The 14,991-nt window shown below is 39.8% G+C and overlaps 1 protein-coding gene across 1 annotated transcript in view; it reads left to right on the top strand.

Annotated features, from left to right (window-relative positions):
* The window catches only part of LOC137395248 (sortilin-related receptor-like), a 75,103-nt gene that overhangs the window by 3,350 nt on the left and 56,762 nt on the right, over nucleotides 1-14,991 (top strand). The window contains exons 5-20 of the mRNA XM_068082106.1: nucleotides 105-206; nucleotides 677-849; nucleotides 1,016-1,229; nucleotides 2,138-2,326; nucleotides 2,596-2,684; nucleotides 3,424-3,602; nucleotides 4,199-4,391; nucleotides 5,896-6,062; nucleotides 7,023-7,152; nucleotides 8,402-8,531; nucleotides 9,389-9,624; nucleotides 9,845-9,966; nucleotides 10,598-10,749; nucleotides 12,115-12,231; nucleotides 12,736-12,985; nucleotides 14,326-14,448. Coding sequence (XP_067938207.1) covers nucleotides 105-206; nucleotides 677-849; nucleotides 1,016-1,229; nucleotides 2,138-2,326; nucleotides 2,596-2,684; nucleotides 3,424-3,602; nucleotides 4,199-4,391; nucleotides 5,896-6,062; nucleotides 7,023-7,152; nucleotides 8,402-8,531; nucleotides 9,389-9,624; nucleotides 9,845-9,966; nucleotides 10,598-10,749; nucleotides 12,115-12,231; nucleotides 12,736-12,985; nucleotides 14,326-14,448 — 2,566 coding nt within the window. The remainder of the gene's footprint in view (nucleotides 1-104; nucleotides 207-676; nucleotides 850-1,015; nucleotides 1,230-2,137; nucleotides 2,327-2,595; nucleotides 2,685-3,423; nucleotides 3,603-4,198; nucleotides 4,392-5,895; nucleotides 6,063-7,022; nucleotides 7,153-8,401; nucleotides 8,532-9,388; nucleotides 9,625-9,844; nucleotides 9,967-10,597; nucleotides 10,750-12,114; nucleotides 12,232-12,735; nucleotides 12,986-14,325; nucleotides 14,449-14,991) is intronic.

Raw genomic sequence — 14,991 nt, 5'->3', positions numbered from 1 at the left:
ATATCCCTTTACCTCCAGCACTGTTGTTATAGTTATAGCGTTGTACAAGTTGGAGAGTATATAATAGTTTTCGACGCTTAAAATGCTTGGTTCATCTCCGATAGGTGATCTGGTCATCAACCTCTCCCCTGAACCTTTTTGTCTCCAAGAATGGGTCTGACTTTGTGCAAGCAGAATTTCCAGTGATTGCAAACTACGAGAACAAGGTGAGACTAACATTGTTGACACACTAGCTAGTCTTTTGACAACCTCAGTTGAGCAGGTGTCCCTTATTTGTCAAATTAGACAATAATTAAAAACACATTGTTACGGTCAGCTTATGAGAATTGTGCGTGTGCGTAGCACGATGCAGATAATCAGGCAGCTATGATGTGAAATCATATTCTAAAATTTGTATATTCTTTTGCTCTCAGATAGATAATCGTATAAAAGTAATAATGTGTATTGTATTGAAGTCTTTCTTTTATTCGCAAGCGATCTCCCTAAGGTATTCATCTAGGTCATGCATCTATCTAATAACTGACTGTTTGCTCACTAGTTTATAATCACTAGTCTTGCATCATACTAATAACTGTGTCTCCAAGCCTCCATTTAGAGATGGGCTTCCTGGTACAACAATAATTGCCTTTCATTTAATTTGCTCTCTTTGTTGATCTGGTTGCCTGTGGGTTTGTAGGAGTACTACATCGTTGATGCTGATGAGGACAGAGTTATGATATGCGTGGTACATGCTGCCAAGTCTACACATCTTTATGTCTCTGATGTTACGGGCAGCAAGTACACTCTCTCCCTTCCCAACGTGGTCTATATGAGCCCCACGTCTGTGGAAGGAACATCGCTGCCTGGCTTGTGAGTGCAGAAAGCATTTGAATTCATTATGTAGAAATATAGAGACTAAATATTTCTTGTTATCTTTGTTAAAATAATAGCTAATAGCTAATCGCTAATCTCAATGTAGCGACACACACACACCATTCGTAATATTGTAGCCTGTCTGTATTTGTCGCATTTTTAGGAGGTACTATAGTGAGCCCTTTGCTGATATCCACAAAGTCGAAGGTTTGCGTGGAATCTACATCGCCTCTCAGTTCCTCACTAACGGTAGTGCTGATGCTAACCTAGCTGATGTTAACCAGACGACTCGCATAACCTACGACAAGGGAGGAGAGTGGACCCATATTACGGCTCCGTATGCTGACCGCCATGGACATCATTTACACTGCTACTGGGTATTACAGTCTATAGCAACCTTAGGCTGCCTGTGTCTATTGGTATATTCCTTCACAGCATGATATTGAGGCAAAGTCTGGCTCTCAGATATGTGACCTTGTTTTATTTTTGTATGATTGGTGAGGCTGCTGTGTGATGATCTGATAAGGCAGAATTTGATGTAAAAAGCATGAATGTGGTTATATTTGATATTGTTAATCATATGCAGGGGAGTCGTTGAGAGCTTGGTGCTGAGGTGTACATGCCTTTCAACTGGCAGTGCATGCCTATGAACTGGTAGTACACGCCTATGAACTGGTAGTACACGCCTGTGAACTGGTAGTGCATGCCTTCGAGCTGGCAGTGCATGCCTTCGGGCTGGCAGTACATGCCTATAAACTGGTAGTACATGCCCATGAACTGGTAGTACATGCTTATGAACTGGTAGCACATGCCTATGAACTGGTAGTACATTACTATGAGCTGGTAGTACATGCCTATAAACTGGTAGTACATGCCTATGAGCTGGTAGTACACGCCTGTGAGCTGGCAGTGCATGCCTTCGAGCTGGCAGTGCATGCCTTCGAGCTGGCAGTGCATGCCTTCCAGCTGGCAGTGCATGCCTTCCAGCTGGCAGTACATGCCTATGAGCTGGCAGTACATGCCTATGAGCTGGCGTATGACTAATTCTTTCTCTATATTTCCTCATACTGCGCCTGCCATATTTGTAATAAATGACTTTGCAATCTTCCATGACAATCCACTTTAGTATTTTGCAAGCTTCGGTAAGCTTTTGCATGTATGAGAAGGGTTTGATAACCGTCTGATTAGTACAATCAGACTTATGATTCTCTCTTGTACTAACTGTTAATTTAGGTCTATGGAGTTTACTGTTAGTATTTCATGAGGCTTTTTGTATATGTTTCAGTTCACTGGCTGTACCCTGCACCTACTACAAGACTTTCTTTTCGGTTCAAGCTATCGATCTGCTCCGATCTTAAGCAGTGCCAATGCTGTCGGACTCGTCATAGGTTCTGGCATGGCTGGTTATATACTGTCCGAGTCCACGAATCCATCAATATTTCTATCAACTGATGCTGGTTTCACATGGCGAGAGGTAGGTTTGAGAGATGCTGGGTCCTGTCCGGTACTGAATGGTACGGTGACACAGTGCGCCAAGCGTCTGTGTGTTAAAGTCATTCACATTGCATTGCTTGTGTTGAACAAAGCTGAGTCAATTCGCTGTTGACAATCTCGAACTCAGTGAAGCGTATTATCGTTATTGATTTCATGAGCTTGTAAGAAGGAAGTTACAGCGGCTCTGTAAGCTGCTACCATTTGCATTGCTTAACTGGCCTTAGATCATCACATTACCTGCATTTTTAGGTGGCCCGAGGTAACTACCACTATAATTTTGGTGACCATGGCAATCTGATCGTGATGGTTCCAGCTAAGAAGCTAACAAACACACTTCTGTGAGTTTGCACGCTCTGCGATTTATATCGCATTCTTTTGATTGCTTCACTATTTTATGAGGGCACTGAAGTGTTGTTGCTGGTGTGAAGTACACAGATGCAGTCGTCCATTTGAACAAGACTGTCTTTTGACCTTAACCTTGCTGGTCAGTGAGAATGCTGTAAGATGGCGACAGGGGCTCATCACGTTCCCATCTATTTCAATAGTCCTAGGCAGGTCCCTTGTCGAAGGTATGAGTCCCCAGTTCAATAGTCCTAGGCAGGTCCCTTGTCGAAGGTGTGAGTCCCCAGTTCAATAGTCCTAGGCAGGTCCCTTGTCGAAGGTATGAGTCCCCAGTTCAATAGTCCTAGGCAGGTCCCTTGATGAAGCTGTGAGTCCCCAGTTCAATAGTCCTAGACAGGTCCCTTGTCGAAGGTATGAGTCCCCAGTTCAATAGTCCTAGGCAGGTCCCTTGATGAAGCTGTGAGTCATAGAGATGGTAGCGTGCACTACTGCTCTTTTTGCTTAACGCCTTTCTCTTAGTTACTAAGGATGAAAAGTTGCAAGGTTCACTAAATACAAAGTTACTAAGTTTTGCTGTTTCTTGTATACATAGCAGTTTGCAGTTGTGTTATCAAGCACGTTGTCAATGCCTGCGTGCGCATATGTTGAGTATATGTAAGTTGTCCGGTAACTTGGCATGTATAGCATTGCCATAATATAGTCTTTTGCTGTATAACTGTTGTCCTACACGCGCAGCTACTCGTATGATGAAGGACGCAACTGGACAGAGTACCAGTTTACTAGCACATCACTCACAATCTATGGACTCCTCACTGAACCGGGTAGTAAAACTGGTAATTTCTCCTTATGGGGCTCGGAGTCCGGTGCTCACTCTTGGGTCATAATTCATCTCAACTTGGAAACCATATTTGGAGGTAACTGTTGCACTACGGCTGATTCAACTTATTAACAGTAACTGTCATGAACTGTTCTGTTTTGATCTGGAGTGTTTATTTGAGATTAAACTGTCACTGCACTTCTTTCTCTTACTACCATTGCAGGACACTTTTGCTCATATCGATCATTGTAGAAAGCACTTGTTGCTCCTGTCAAACATAGCAGAAAGCACTTGTTGCTCATGCCAACCAATATCGGAAGCATTTGTTGCTCATGTCAAGCATTGTAGAAAACACTTGTTGCTCATGTCTACCATTGTATAAAGATTGTGAATACATAACATCTCTAGTTATGCTTCCCTAATGAAATCTGTTTATGTTACATATCTAAATGGGACAAAGACGTGCCGCATCTTACTGTAAAGATGCATTTAACATTCAATTGAATTCAGTTTCTATGCATTGCACCATTTTATGTTTGTAATAAAAGTAATCTGAAAAGTGATTCAGCACACCTTATTCTCAGGATTTGCATATACACATTGACGGGTGGGGAGAGCTCTGTTCCATCACCTGTAGTGCTTTGCATATTTTAATGCAATGCTCAAGGGGAAACTTTTAATGGTATGTTATAGGGCAGATATGTACTGACTCAGACTACAAGCTCTGGTCTCCCGGCATCAGTGAAACTAAGAATGACACGTGTCTACTTGGTGAACAGGAAGTGGTTGAGAGAAAAGAACCCACCTCTTTCTGTTTTAACGGCAGAGATTATGAACGAATTTCTACGACTAAAATCTGCAAGTGTGTTCGAGCTGACTACGAATGGTGAGTTGTCTGTCTTAACCAGAAAGAAATTTTTTTGACGCCACCGAAGTTCTTTCTCGTTGTATATGTATATGTATGCATATCCTGATATAAACCTGATCTATGCTAAGAGCACTCGCTTCGTGTCAAATGCTTGGATTCTTTTGCTTTACTTCGTCCAGTCATGTCACTCATAGTTGGTGACAATTGGATGGACTTCAGTGTTCAGTATTTGCCTCTCTGCACTGATTCGTTGAGCAGATATGCGTGTGTGACCTGTCACGCCCCTAATCATCCATAACATGATCATTAATATTTTGAGTTATTAAGCTTATCAGATGCGAGACTAAAACCATGTATTCATTTGCTTTCCAACTGAGAATAGATGCTTTTAGGAAATAAGTGAGGCAGCAATGACATAGCTTCTCAATTTTTTTTTGAGAAAAGTACCGTTAGAGCTAGTGCTGCTGATTCCTGTGCCTTTGGTTGTTTGCAGGTTTTACTCATGAGGAGTTGTCCCGCATTGATTAGTGAAACCAGCAATTCTAATGGTGCCTGTAATTTTCGCTGCGAATTTGTATGACATTAGCTGTTGGAGTTTTATGTCTAGTAACCTTTGCTGTTTAGGTTGTTTTAATATCATTTTAATAGATTTTTTTCTAGGTTTGCCCATACAGATACTAATTTTAGACACGGGGTTACAGTTTACTTTAGTACATTGGAATCAACCTTGGCCTTGATTGATTTCACAAGATTAATTTCTATGGAATTATCCCTACGCATTAGTTTCAATTTTGTCCTGTCGGTATTTTGTTGATGTACTAAGTTTGTCTGGCAATTTAATCAAAGAATTTACTCTTGGCAACTTTTTTCATCTTATCAAGATGTTTATATAGTAATATTAAATAAATATAATTTATCTTAACAAAATGTGGCATCATTTTGATTTTAGCATCACTTGAGGGTTCGGTTTTCCTAGCAACGGTATTTAACACCCAACTCTGCCTGTTCTAGATATCCTAAAATATTTTGATTGACGCAGAAAGAAATTGCTGAAAATTTCATTGCATATACTGAGCTGAACATTCTATAACTAACAGATGTGACTGAAGTTATGGTTGATTTGACTGGGGCAGGTCATCTTCATATTCTTTATATTAAACGCTCCGCCTCCTTATCTTCACTACATTTAGTTATACCATGTTAGTTTGTACATAGTAGGTGATAGCACAACTCCTTATCTTCACTACGTTTAGTTATACCATGTTAGTTTGTACATAGTAGGTGATAGCACGACTCCTTATCTTCACTACATTTAGTTATACCATGTTAGTTTGTACATAGTAGGTTATAGCATGACTCCTTATCTTCACTACATTTAGTTATACCATGTTAGTTTGTACATAGTAGGTGATAGCACGACTCCTTATCTTCACTATATTTAGTTATTCCATGTTAGTTTGTACATAGTAGGTGATAGCGGGATTCACTATGGTGCTCATCTCTATCCTTTTCTGTCTCGTAGTGATTATGGATATATCTTGGTGAATGAGACGGAAGATCTGTGGAACCCACAGCCTAGTTTTTATGTGAATCAGGATGCAATCTGTATCAGAGATTATGATGTGGCTAATATCTCTACAAGTGTTCCCGCTGTCTGTCCATATGGCACAACTTACACTGTCACCAGAGGTATAGTACAGTTGGCACAACTTACACGGTCACCAGAGGTATAGTAAGGTTTGAAAGGGAAAGCGGGAACGCTTGTTTGAATTTGATGCTAATGTATTTCTGTTTTTTTAAAGAAAATAATTGTACTTTAATCAAGAGTAGTTTCTTTGTGAACCGATTTATAATCTCTCATTAGACTTGTGCACTCGCAGTACCACAGGTCAAGGACAAATGCAAAATCTTGTTCATACAGATTTGCAGCCAACTAGCTACTTGACTAAAACTTGAATGCTCTGGTCAATGCTTTCTTATTAAGTTGTTTTCTCTTCCATCATTTTGCGGATAGCGTAATAATAATAATGATCATCATTGCAAAAATATCAATAATACAGTTAGCTGTACATTGTCGATGCACATTATTTTACATACACAATGTTATCAAATATAGGTTTGGAGTTTATGACTACTATTATATCACTTATTGCAATAGCTTGGAAATCATCAAAGTTTGATATGAACTGAATTTTTATCAAACTTATGTTTATATTGCCAAAGCAGCAACTGGCAAATCTCAATTTATTTGCATTAAAAGACGAAAGCATCCCAGTTTATTGATTATTCATTATTGATTATTCAATTTATACTCTTATATGAAACATTACATAGTTTAGGAAATTTCTGTAACCCATCACACAAAAACACACTAAAGGAGGTCCAGTCTACGATTAGTTTCGAAGTAAATCCAAGCATCAAAAGTTGCTATTGTGTAAAGTAGTTTACATTCCGGCGTTACACTCGCAATAAGTGAGCATCAACTGGCAGGCTTAGTTTCTAACATTTAGTTAATAGTAATAAACCTGCCTACTGAAGCATATAATCCGTGGTACACACATGTAGTTGGAGAGCTACTCAAACTGCATTACCTTCCATCATAGACTTATTGCTGCTTTTATTAAAACCTTATACTTTTTTCGTGAAAAGGTTACCGGAAGATTCCAGGAGATGTTTGTGAGAATGGATATGACCATCAGTTTGACCCTGTGAACCGCAAATGCCCACCATCTAACAAGACTGATTTTCTCATATACAGCACCGGTACCAGCATCTACAAGTGAGTTCCATATCTTCTCTAGTGCAGTTTTTTGCCATCTTAGAGGTATATCATCTTAAAGGTTGACTTGCAACAAAATTCACATTACAGTTATTTGGTATCAAAAGATTCACCATGAGTTACTCTGTTGTGTTGTAAGTGCCAAATATGTGGAAATGTGATTACAACCTCTTAAAAGCTCAAAAACGAAAAGCCGCCGTAGATTGGAATCTCTTCATTTCGATGACGTAACCACGAAATTTGGTTATCGTCTTGTCACGTATGTTCTTACGTGAATTGAAAGGTCAATACAAAGCTCAATATAAAACTTATCGTAGTACTAGTTTATGACTAACACTTCGAGTTTTACCGAAGACCCCGTATCAAATATAGATGCTTGCTACTTTACAGTTTTTTTCGGCCTGGTCTAATTGCCAAGTCGTAATCTGATCATGTGACCCAATACTTCGCAAATAATTTCTGCAGCACTTTTCGATTATCACAAGTGACCATCAGGCTCGTCATGATTATCAGATAATGATATGTACTCCTTCAAGCTAAGGCTAAAAAAGTAGACGAATTTTTACGGTAAGTTATAAGATATCACTGCTAAAAGTGACAGCGTTACGATGACGATAAAACAGACGCGTAAGAACAATAGACATAGTTTTATTGAATGCGTGAAGCATATTTGTGAAAATCTTTCGACGAATAAGGTTGCAAGAAAATGCAAACAGAAACCATCTAACACAACTACGTCACATTTGAGCCGTTTTGGAAAGGGAATCCAACCTACGGCGGTCTCGTGTGGCTGCGATTTTCTGTTCGTTTTTGAGCGTTTAAGAGCTTGTAATCACCTTTCCACATATTTTGCACCTACAACACAACAGAGTAAGACATGGTGAATCTTTTTATATCAAATAACTGTAATGTGAATTTTGTTGCAAGTCAATCTTTAAATAAATTGCATGTGCATGCGTTGTGCCTTGCGCATTTGCACAAATCACATGGCGCTCCCTTTTCATGGATTTTTATTTGAGATAGAATCGTGATTATGATTTTACGTCAGGTCTGTGTGATGGCGCATCTTCTGGATACAAAAGCTATCTATCGATATTCAGTGTAATTATTTTCCGACTGTAATTCGATCAGGGTTTCAACACCCTGGTCTTGCTAATGGTGTACATAAAAGTTGATATACTTGATGAAGGGTAAACTATACATAGTCGGTTAGTTGAAAGCGTTTTAAAACATCCCATTCTTTTTTAAGGTTTGATATCAATCTGCAACAGTCGGTGTTTCTGGTGAGCGGCAGCTCTGTCAGCGAGGTCTATTCGGTTGAGTTTGATTATAACAGAGATATCCTCTACTGGGCTGATCAGGACACAGACTCCATCATGGTTTGTCTACCTCTTTTCTCCTTCCTTTTGGTTATTATTAGCAGTCGATGATACTAAAATATTTGACAGAGCAAACACCATCTGTCCGTATCATTAAACATGAACTTTTGGATAAAATCTTTGGTAGATTTTATCAGAAGGTATTGAAATCTTTCTATAATTTGCAATTGTTGTTGACGTTAGAGATTAAAATCGACAAAACTTGATCGCAGTTGAATTTCTCAGAAGAAATATTTGTGCCGAAATGATTTCACTAGTTGCTATCATCGATATCGTCTATTGCGTTCAAGTTGCAGTGTTACGCATCTCTATTCTGTTGGTCTCTTTGCAATGTAGATGTCATAATCTAACTCCCACTCAATCTGAGCGTTAAACTACGATCAAGCTTCGTTGATTTTAGTCTTGAAACATCTCGACAGTCAGATCACCTCAACAAAAAAAACTATCACAAATGATAGAAAAATGCCTTTATGATTACATGAGTACATTATAATAAAATCTGCTATAATTTACACATTCTGTGTAAGTTCATTTTTAAGCTAACTGGAACTTTTGTCACCAGGAGTAACTGGAGACACGGGAGGAGTAACTGGAGACACTGGCATGTTCTGTCAACAGCTTATAGCTAGTGTAGTGCAGTAGGACTGTATGTCATATCTGTCTTGTAAGTTCACTGATGTTGGCTGTACCGACCACTATTTCTCTAGGACTAGGACTGTATGTCATATCTGTCTTGTAAGTTTACTGATGTTGGCTGTACCGACCACTATTTCTCTAGGACTAGGACTGTATGTCATATCTGTCTTCTAAGTTTACTGATGTTGGCTGTACCGACCACTATTTCTCTTTTGTTGCAGTTCTACAACTTGAGTTCCGACTACCCACGTGTACAAACACTTTTTTCTGGTAACACGGGCAAAGTAGAGTGTATTAGCCTTGACTGGGAGAGCGACAACGTCTATTTGGTCGACTCGCAAACACCCAAGATAGAGATCTTCACCACTTTAACTCACTGGAGACGGACTATCGTCACCAATAACCTGTCTTTGGTTTTGGAAAACCCTAGAGCTTTGGAGGTTTTCCCAGCACACGGGTTTGTTTCGCGTTATTGAAGTCAGTGTTAATGGCCGATTTTTGCTGAGTGCTGAATAGCTGTATACTACAACAATATTCTTTGCCTACCTTTACACTAAACTAGTGCTATTCTTATAGGTAGTCAGTATTGTTGGTTTGACTCAATAAGATGTAGTCTTAAGCAGTGTGACTCGCTAAAAGCCTTGGTATGTTTATTGCTTGATTTTTCTGGCTACTAGATTGATGTTCTGGACAGATTGGTCAGCCACCAACCCGAGAGTGGTAAGGGCCACCATGGCAGGCCAGAATATAACTACCATTGTTTCAGGAACAGTAACTGGAAACCTACATTGGCCCAATGGTAAGTTTCCATTATGATGGAATAATGCCTGCGCTAAGCTTTTTGTCTGTTTCTGAATAGTTTCTAGAAAGTTCTCATTATTATAGCAACTGCGCCGTCTTCAGTTGAACATCAGAGAGCCTGTCATTGCTATGGCTAGGACTGTCAGACTGAACCTGCGACGAGCTCATTTTTAACTTTCAGGCTTGTCTCATTTGCCTTCTGCCTTGTGCCTCTGTTTCCATTATGGAGGACGGAGTCGTTTACAGTGCTTTTCATGCTTCAAGAAAAGCCGCAGACGCCAGAAAGACGTGTGTTTAAGTTTTTGTAAGGTTATTGTAAGGTTATTGTTGGGCTAGCCTAAGAGATAACTCCTGCAGTTCATGTTGGCTAGGATTGGTAAATATTCAAAATATGACCTTGAATACGCTTGCATTATTTTTCTTTTGCATATTTTGAATTCAGCGTACCTTCTTCCTAAAATATTTTATCATATCTGCATATCGGGCATCTGATCTTAAGCGACTTTTTACAACATTTTTCAGATTTCAAATATTCACACACAATGTTGCTTGTCGGCCGCATGTTGCTAAGTCAAACATTGTGTTATTGTTGATAAGCAGCTCTTGTGATCTACTCAAATGCTTTACAGGCCTGGCTCTCGACTTCGATGCTGAGATTATTTACGTGATCGATGGCTACAACAACAAGCTGCTCACGTGCGATCTGAATGGACAGGGTCTCAAAATCCTTGTCGATAACCAGTACGAAATCAAGCATCCATTTGCTCTGGCCATGGTCAAGGTACGATTCTTCTTCTTGCGCTGTTGAACTGTAAGCGCAGCTATTTTGGTGAAGTTACTGTAACAAATTTTACAGTGATCAAGGTATGATCGTTGGAGAGAATATTGGTTAACTGGTTATCTAGCCTGAGAATACTATTTTATTGAAGAGAATAGAAATGTTATCTTCATAAGGATAAGTCATTCACTATTATTATTACTAGTAGTATCCCTGAGACAGTGTAAGGAGTGATAAGTATATGCATAATTCATTAGTTAGAAAATTTTAATCATGCCCTAAAATGGCATTTTAAGTTGTTTTTAAACATTTATGACAAGTTTGTACTTGCCTCCTATATATATCATGGTTGAAATCCAAATTTGGCAAGCTGTTGGGATATTTTTGCACACTGTTACTGAAGGGGCTTATATCAGAACTAGTTTGTGACCTTGAAACGCTGGTCAGCGATTCCTGCCGCCAGAGAGTTGATAGTTCAAAATTTGTTGTACAGTAGCTGCCACCCTATGAGAATTTGGGAGTCAACTAAACTTGTAGCTAGTCTGTTTGATATGGTTTTTAAGGGAGTATGTTTAAAAATTATCGATAAAAACGGTTGATTTTATAATTTTTAGCGTTTTATAGCTAAGAACAGCTGACTTCATATTTTACTCTATAAACATGAATTTATATAAACTTATATTAACTTTTAGAAATGAAAGGCAAACCAAAGGAAAATAATTTACAACTTCTTGTAGCAAATCAAATAATTAAAAAATGGCTTCTGCTTAATATTTTCAAAATTTTTCAACAATGTCTCCTTTATTAACATTTAAACAAGACACGCGTAGATATTGCGCAAACAAAATTTTGTTTTTATCCTTATAGACTATCTAGAAACTTGGAAATAGTGTATTGTTACTAGTGTATATGAATTTGTGCATTGTCAGTTATGAAGATGCTTAGTCGGCAGTTGTTAAATGTACCATGGAGCATATAGTAGACAAAGGAAGGCAAATTCAAATTTTTAACTTGAACCAAAAGATGGAAAAACTGTTGTTGGTTAGAAGTAAGGCTTTTTCTGTTTAATCAGTAAAATTGAGAACTTCAAGGGAAATGCTGGCTTGAGTCATTTATCTTTGCACAAAAATGATAAGACGATATTTCATAGCATTAACCAATTATCTTTTGTAATTTTAGGAAACTCTTTATTGTTAGTTGATTTTAGTTGGCTAGCGAGTTGCTTCAAGCCTTGTATTTCAAAACTTAACCATAAAAGGAGCTGCGTGTTGGTGAGAAAGTTTCCATTCACTAATACTTTCAAATTAGGATGGTGGAAGTCGTGTGTCCGTTTATTTCTTTTTAACCATCCAATCATTTTTGGTACAGGATCGTCTTTACTGGTCAGACTGGACAGACAATCAGGTGAAATCAGTGTATAAGGCTGATGGTCAAGGGTTCTACACTCTGGATACCGGAGTTAGTGGGCGAGTTATGAGTCTCAAGGTATGGCTACTCTACTTGTCTTCTCTTTTCCTATTCTATTTTCCTTTTCCCTTCCTTCTTTTCATTCTTACTGTTCACACTCCGTCTTACCTTCTTTTTCTTCTCTCCTCGAAATGTATCTCTCCTTTCTTTCCACACACCTTTTCTTTTTTTACCCTTCCATTGTTGCCTCACTTTCGCCATTTCTTTCTTCTATCTCTCCCATTCCCTGTTGCTTCTCTTCTATTATTATCACAATAATTTGCCAGTTTCAGGAATTATTTGATTTCTAGATCTGATTAAGAGAAACTTGCGTGTGGTAGGCTAAGGTACTATTTTGATCTTATCTTGTGGCGGATCTCTCAAGTTTCACTTTTCTTGGAGAAAACAATCGGCTGATGCTGCTCCAAATGTTTAACTTCTATATCAATTCTGAGACGTATATTAATACTAAGGTCAAGGCATCTCTAGTTGCGATACGCTGTTTTGGATGCCATTTTACTGTTTCTGAGCTGCCTGATGCAGGGTATGACCTGGGATAGGCAGTACAAAACCAATGCCACTGGTTGTGGTCAGCAGACGAGCATTAACGGAGCCTGCTCTAACATATGCGTGCCTGTTCCTTCTATCAACAAGACACACAGCAACATGCGCGTATGCATTTGTTCAGAAGAATCCAAGTCTCACATCCCTTTGAACGGGACCACGGAATCTTGTCACTGTCACTCAAGCCTTGAGACATTCAATCAAACGAGTGGCTTCTGTGAGAGAAATGGTGAGCTTTAACAGCTTCTGTATGCTCATACACACCTCGAATAAGAGGGGGTGCTCTCTTCTCTTATACAGTGTAATCAAGTTACTTTGTTTTTTAGCTTTTAAGAGCTTGTAATCACATTCCCACATATTTTGCGCCTACAAAACAACAGAGTAAGACATGGCGAATCTTTTGATATCAAATAACTGTAATGTGAATTTTGTTGCAAGTCAACCTTTAAGAATGTCAGGCACTATGGCATATGCCAATGTGTTGCTTTGAGAATGTAAAAACTATCAAAATCGTGGTATGTTGTATGCTAGTATATGGGTCATCAATTATAAACTTGTAAAACACTAGCCTACTATTATCAGATTTATTCCTATCATCTACAGACTAGTGCTGAGCACGAGTACTTCTTGGCCAACAGGTTTTTCGGGTATCGGGTTTGTTGATACAGATTTCATGTCTAAAATTTCCAAACATCGAACATATTTTTAAATTTACAATGCAATTATAATTCTATTCAATTTATTTATTTTTACTATTTTCTATCGACCGATAATTGCGCTCGCAATGTTAACAGGCGGGTTGTTAAACTGCTAATAGCGCAGGGCAGAATAGACCGCGTTTTTGTTCACTCTACTAGACAGATTTGTGTACCAAAACTCGAACTCGCAAGTCCAAACTCGAACCCGCAAGATCGAAATACTCAAAGTTTCTATTACTCGAGACTTGAGAGAAGATAAACTCACAAGTTCAACGAGTTTTGTTACCTGTACCCAGCACTAGTGCAGACAGAGATGCGCAGACACACCAAATCATAGCACGATGCGCAGACATAATAATGGGCACCAAATCATAGCATGATATGCAGACATAATAGTGTACCCCCAATCATAACATGATGTGCAAACATCATAGTGAACACCAAATCATAGCATGATGTGCAGACATAATAGTGTACACCAAATCCTAGCATGATGCGCAGACATAATGGTGTGCACCAAATCATAACATGATGTGCAGACATAATGGTGTACACCAAATCATAGCATGATGTGCAGACATAATAGTCTACACCAAATCATAACATGATGTGCAGACATAATAGTGTACACCAAATCATAGCATGATGTGCAGACATAATAGTCTACACCAAATCATAGCATGTCAATCTAAACTAAGCTGATTAGCTAAATATTTGTTCTGGTATGGTGAGGCAACTACAAGCTTGGTAGTATACTGTAATAGGCTACCAACTTCACAAATCACTGTTATGTTGCTTTGTTTCATCGACTTGCTAGCGTTGCTTACTCCGTTACATGGATGCGTAGATGCCTGTTCTGCTGTCATTTCAGGTGGGGCTAGTTCTTGCGGTTCAGATGAGTTTGCTTGCAGTTCTGACCTCAGGTGCATACCTAGCAGATGGCGATGCGACAGAGACTCTGACTGTTCTGACCATAGTGACGAAATCAACTGTGGTGAGTCCTTCATCTATGTCATTCTCCGTGGTTCTTCTCGCACTCTTCTCTCTATTTTGCTTGCATTACTCTCCTGCATTTTTCCCTGGCCTACTCTCCCCACGCCCCTCTCTTCTCCCCGCCCCTCCCTTCTCCCGCCCCTCCCTTCTCCCCGCCCCTCCCTTCTCCCCGCCCCTCCCTTCTCCCCGCCCCTCCCTTCTCCCCGCCCCTCCCTTCTCCCCGCCCCTCCCTTCTCCCCGCCCCTCTCTTCTCCCTCCCTTCTCCCTGCCCCCTTTTCCCTGCCCCCTTTTCCCTGCCCTCCTTCTCCCTGCCCTCCTTCTCCCTTCCCCCTCTTTCCCTCTCTCCCTTTTCCCCTCTCCCTCGCCCCCTTTTCCCCTCTCCCTTTACTCCGCTCCTCTTCCTCGCCCCCTCTTCCCCGTCCCCTCTTCCCCGTCCCTTTCTCCCTGACCCCGCCTCCCTCTTCTCTGTTCCTTCTCCCTGCCACCTGCCTCTCCCTTCTCCCCGCCTCTGCCTTCTCCCCGCCTCTGCCTTCTCCCCGCCTCT

Source organism: Watersipora subatra, chromosome 1 (genome assembly GCF_963576615.1).
Source record: "Watersipora subatra chromosome 1, tzWatSuba1.1, whole genome shotgun sequence".
NCBI classification, from domain to species: Eukaryota; Metazoa; Bryozoa; class Gymnolaemata; order Cheilostomatida; family Watersiporidae; genus Watersipora; species Watersipora subatra.
Note: the sequence above shows the minus strand (reverse complement) of the source record. Positions and strands in the feature narration are given on the sequence as shown.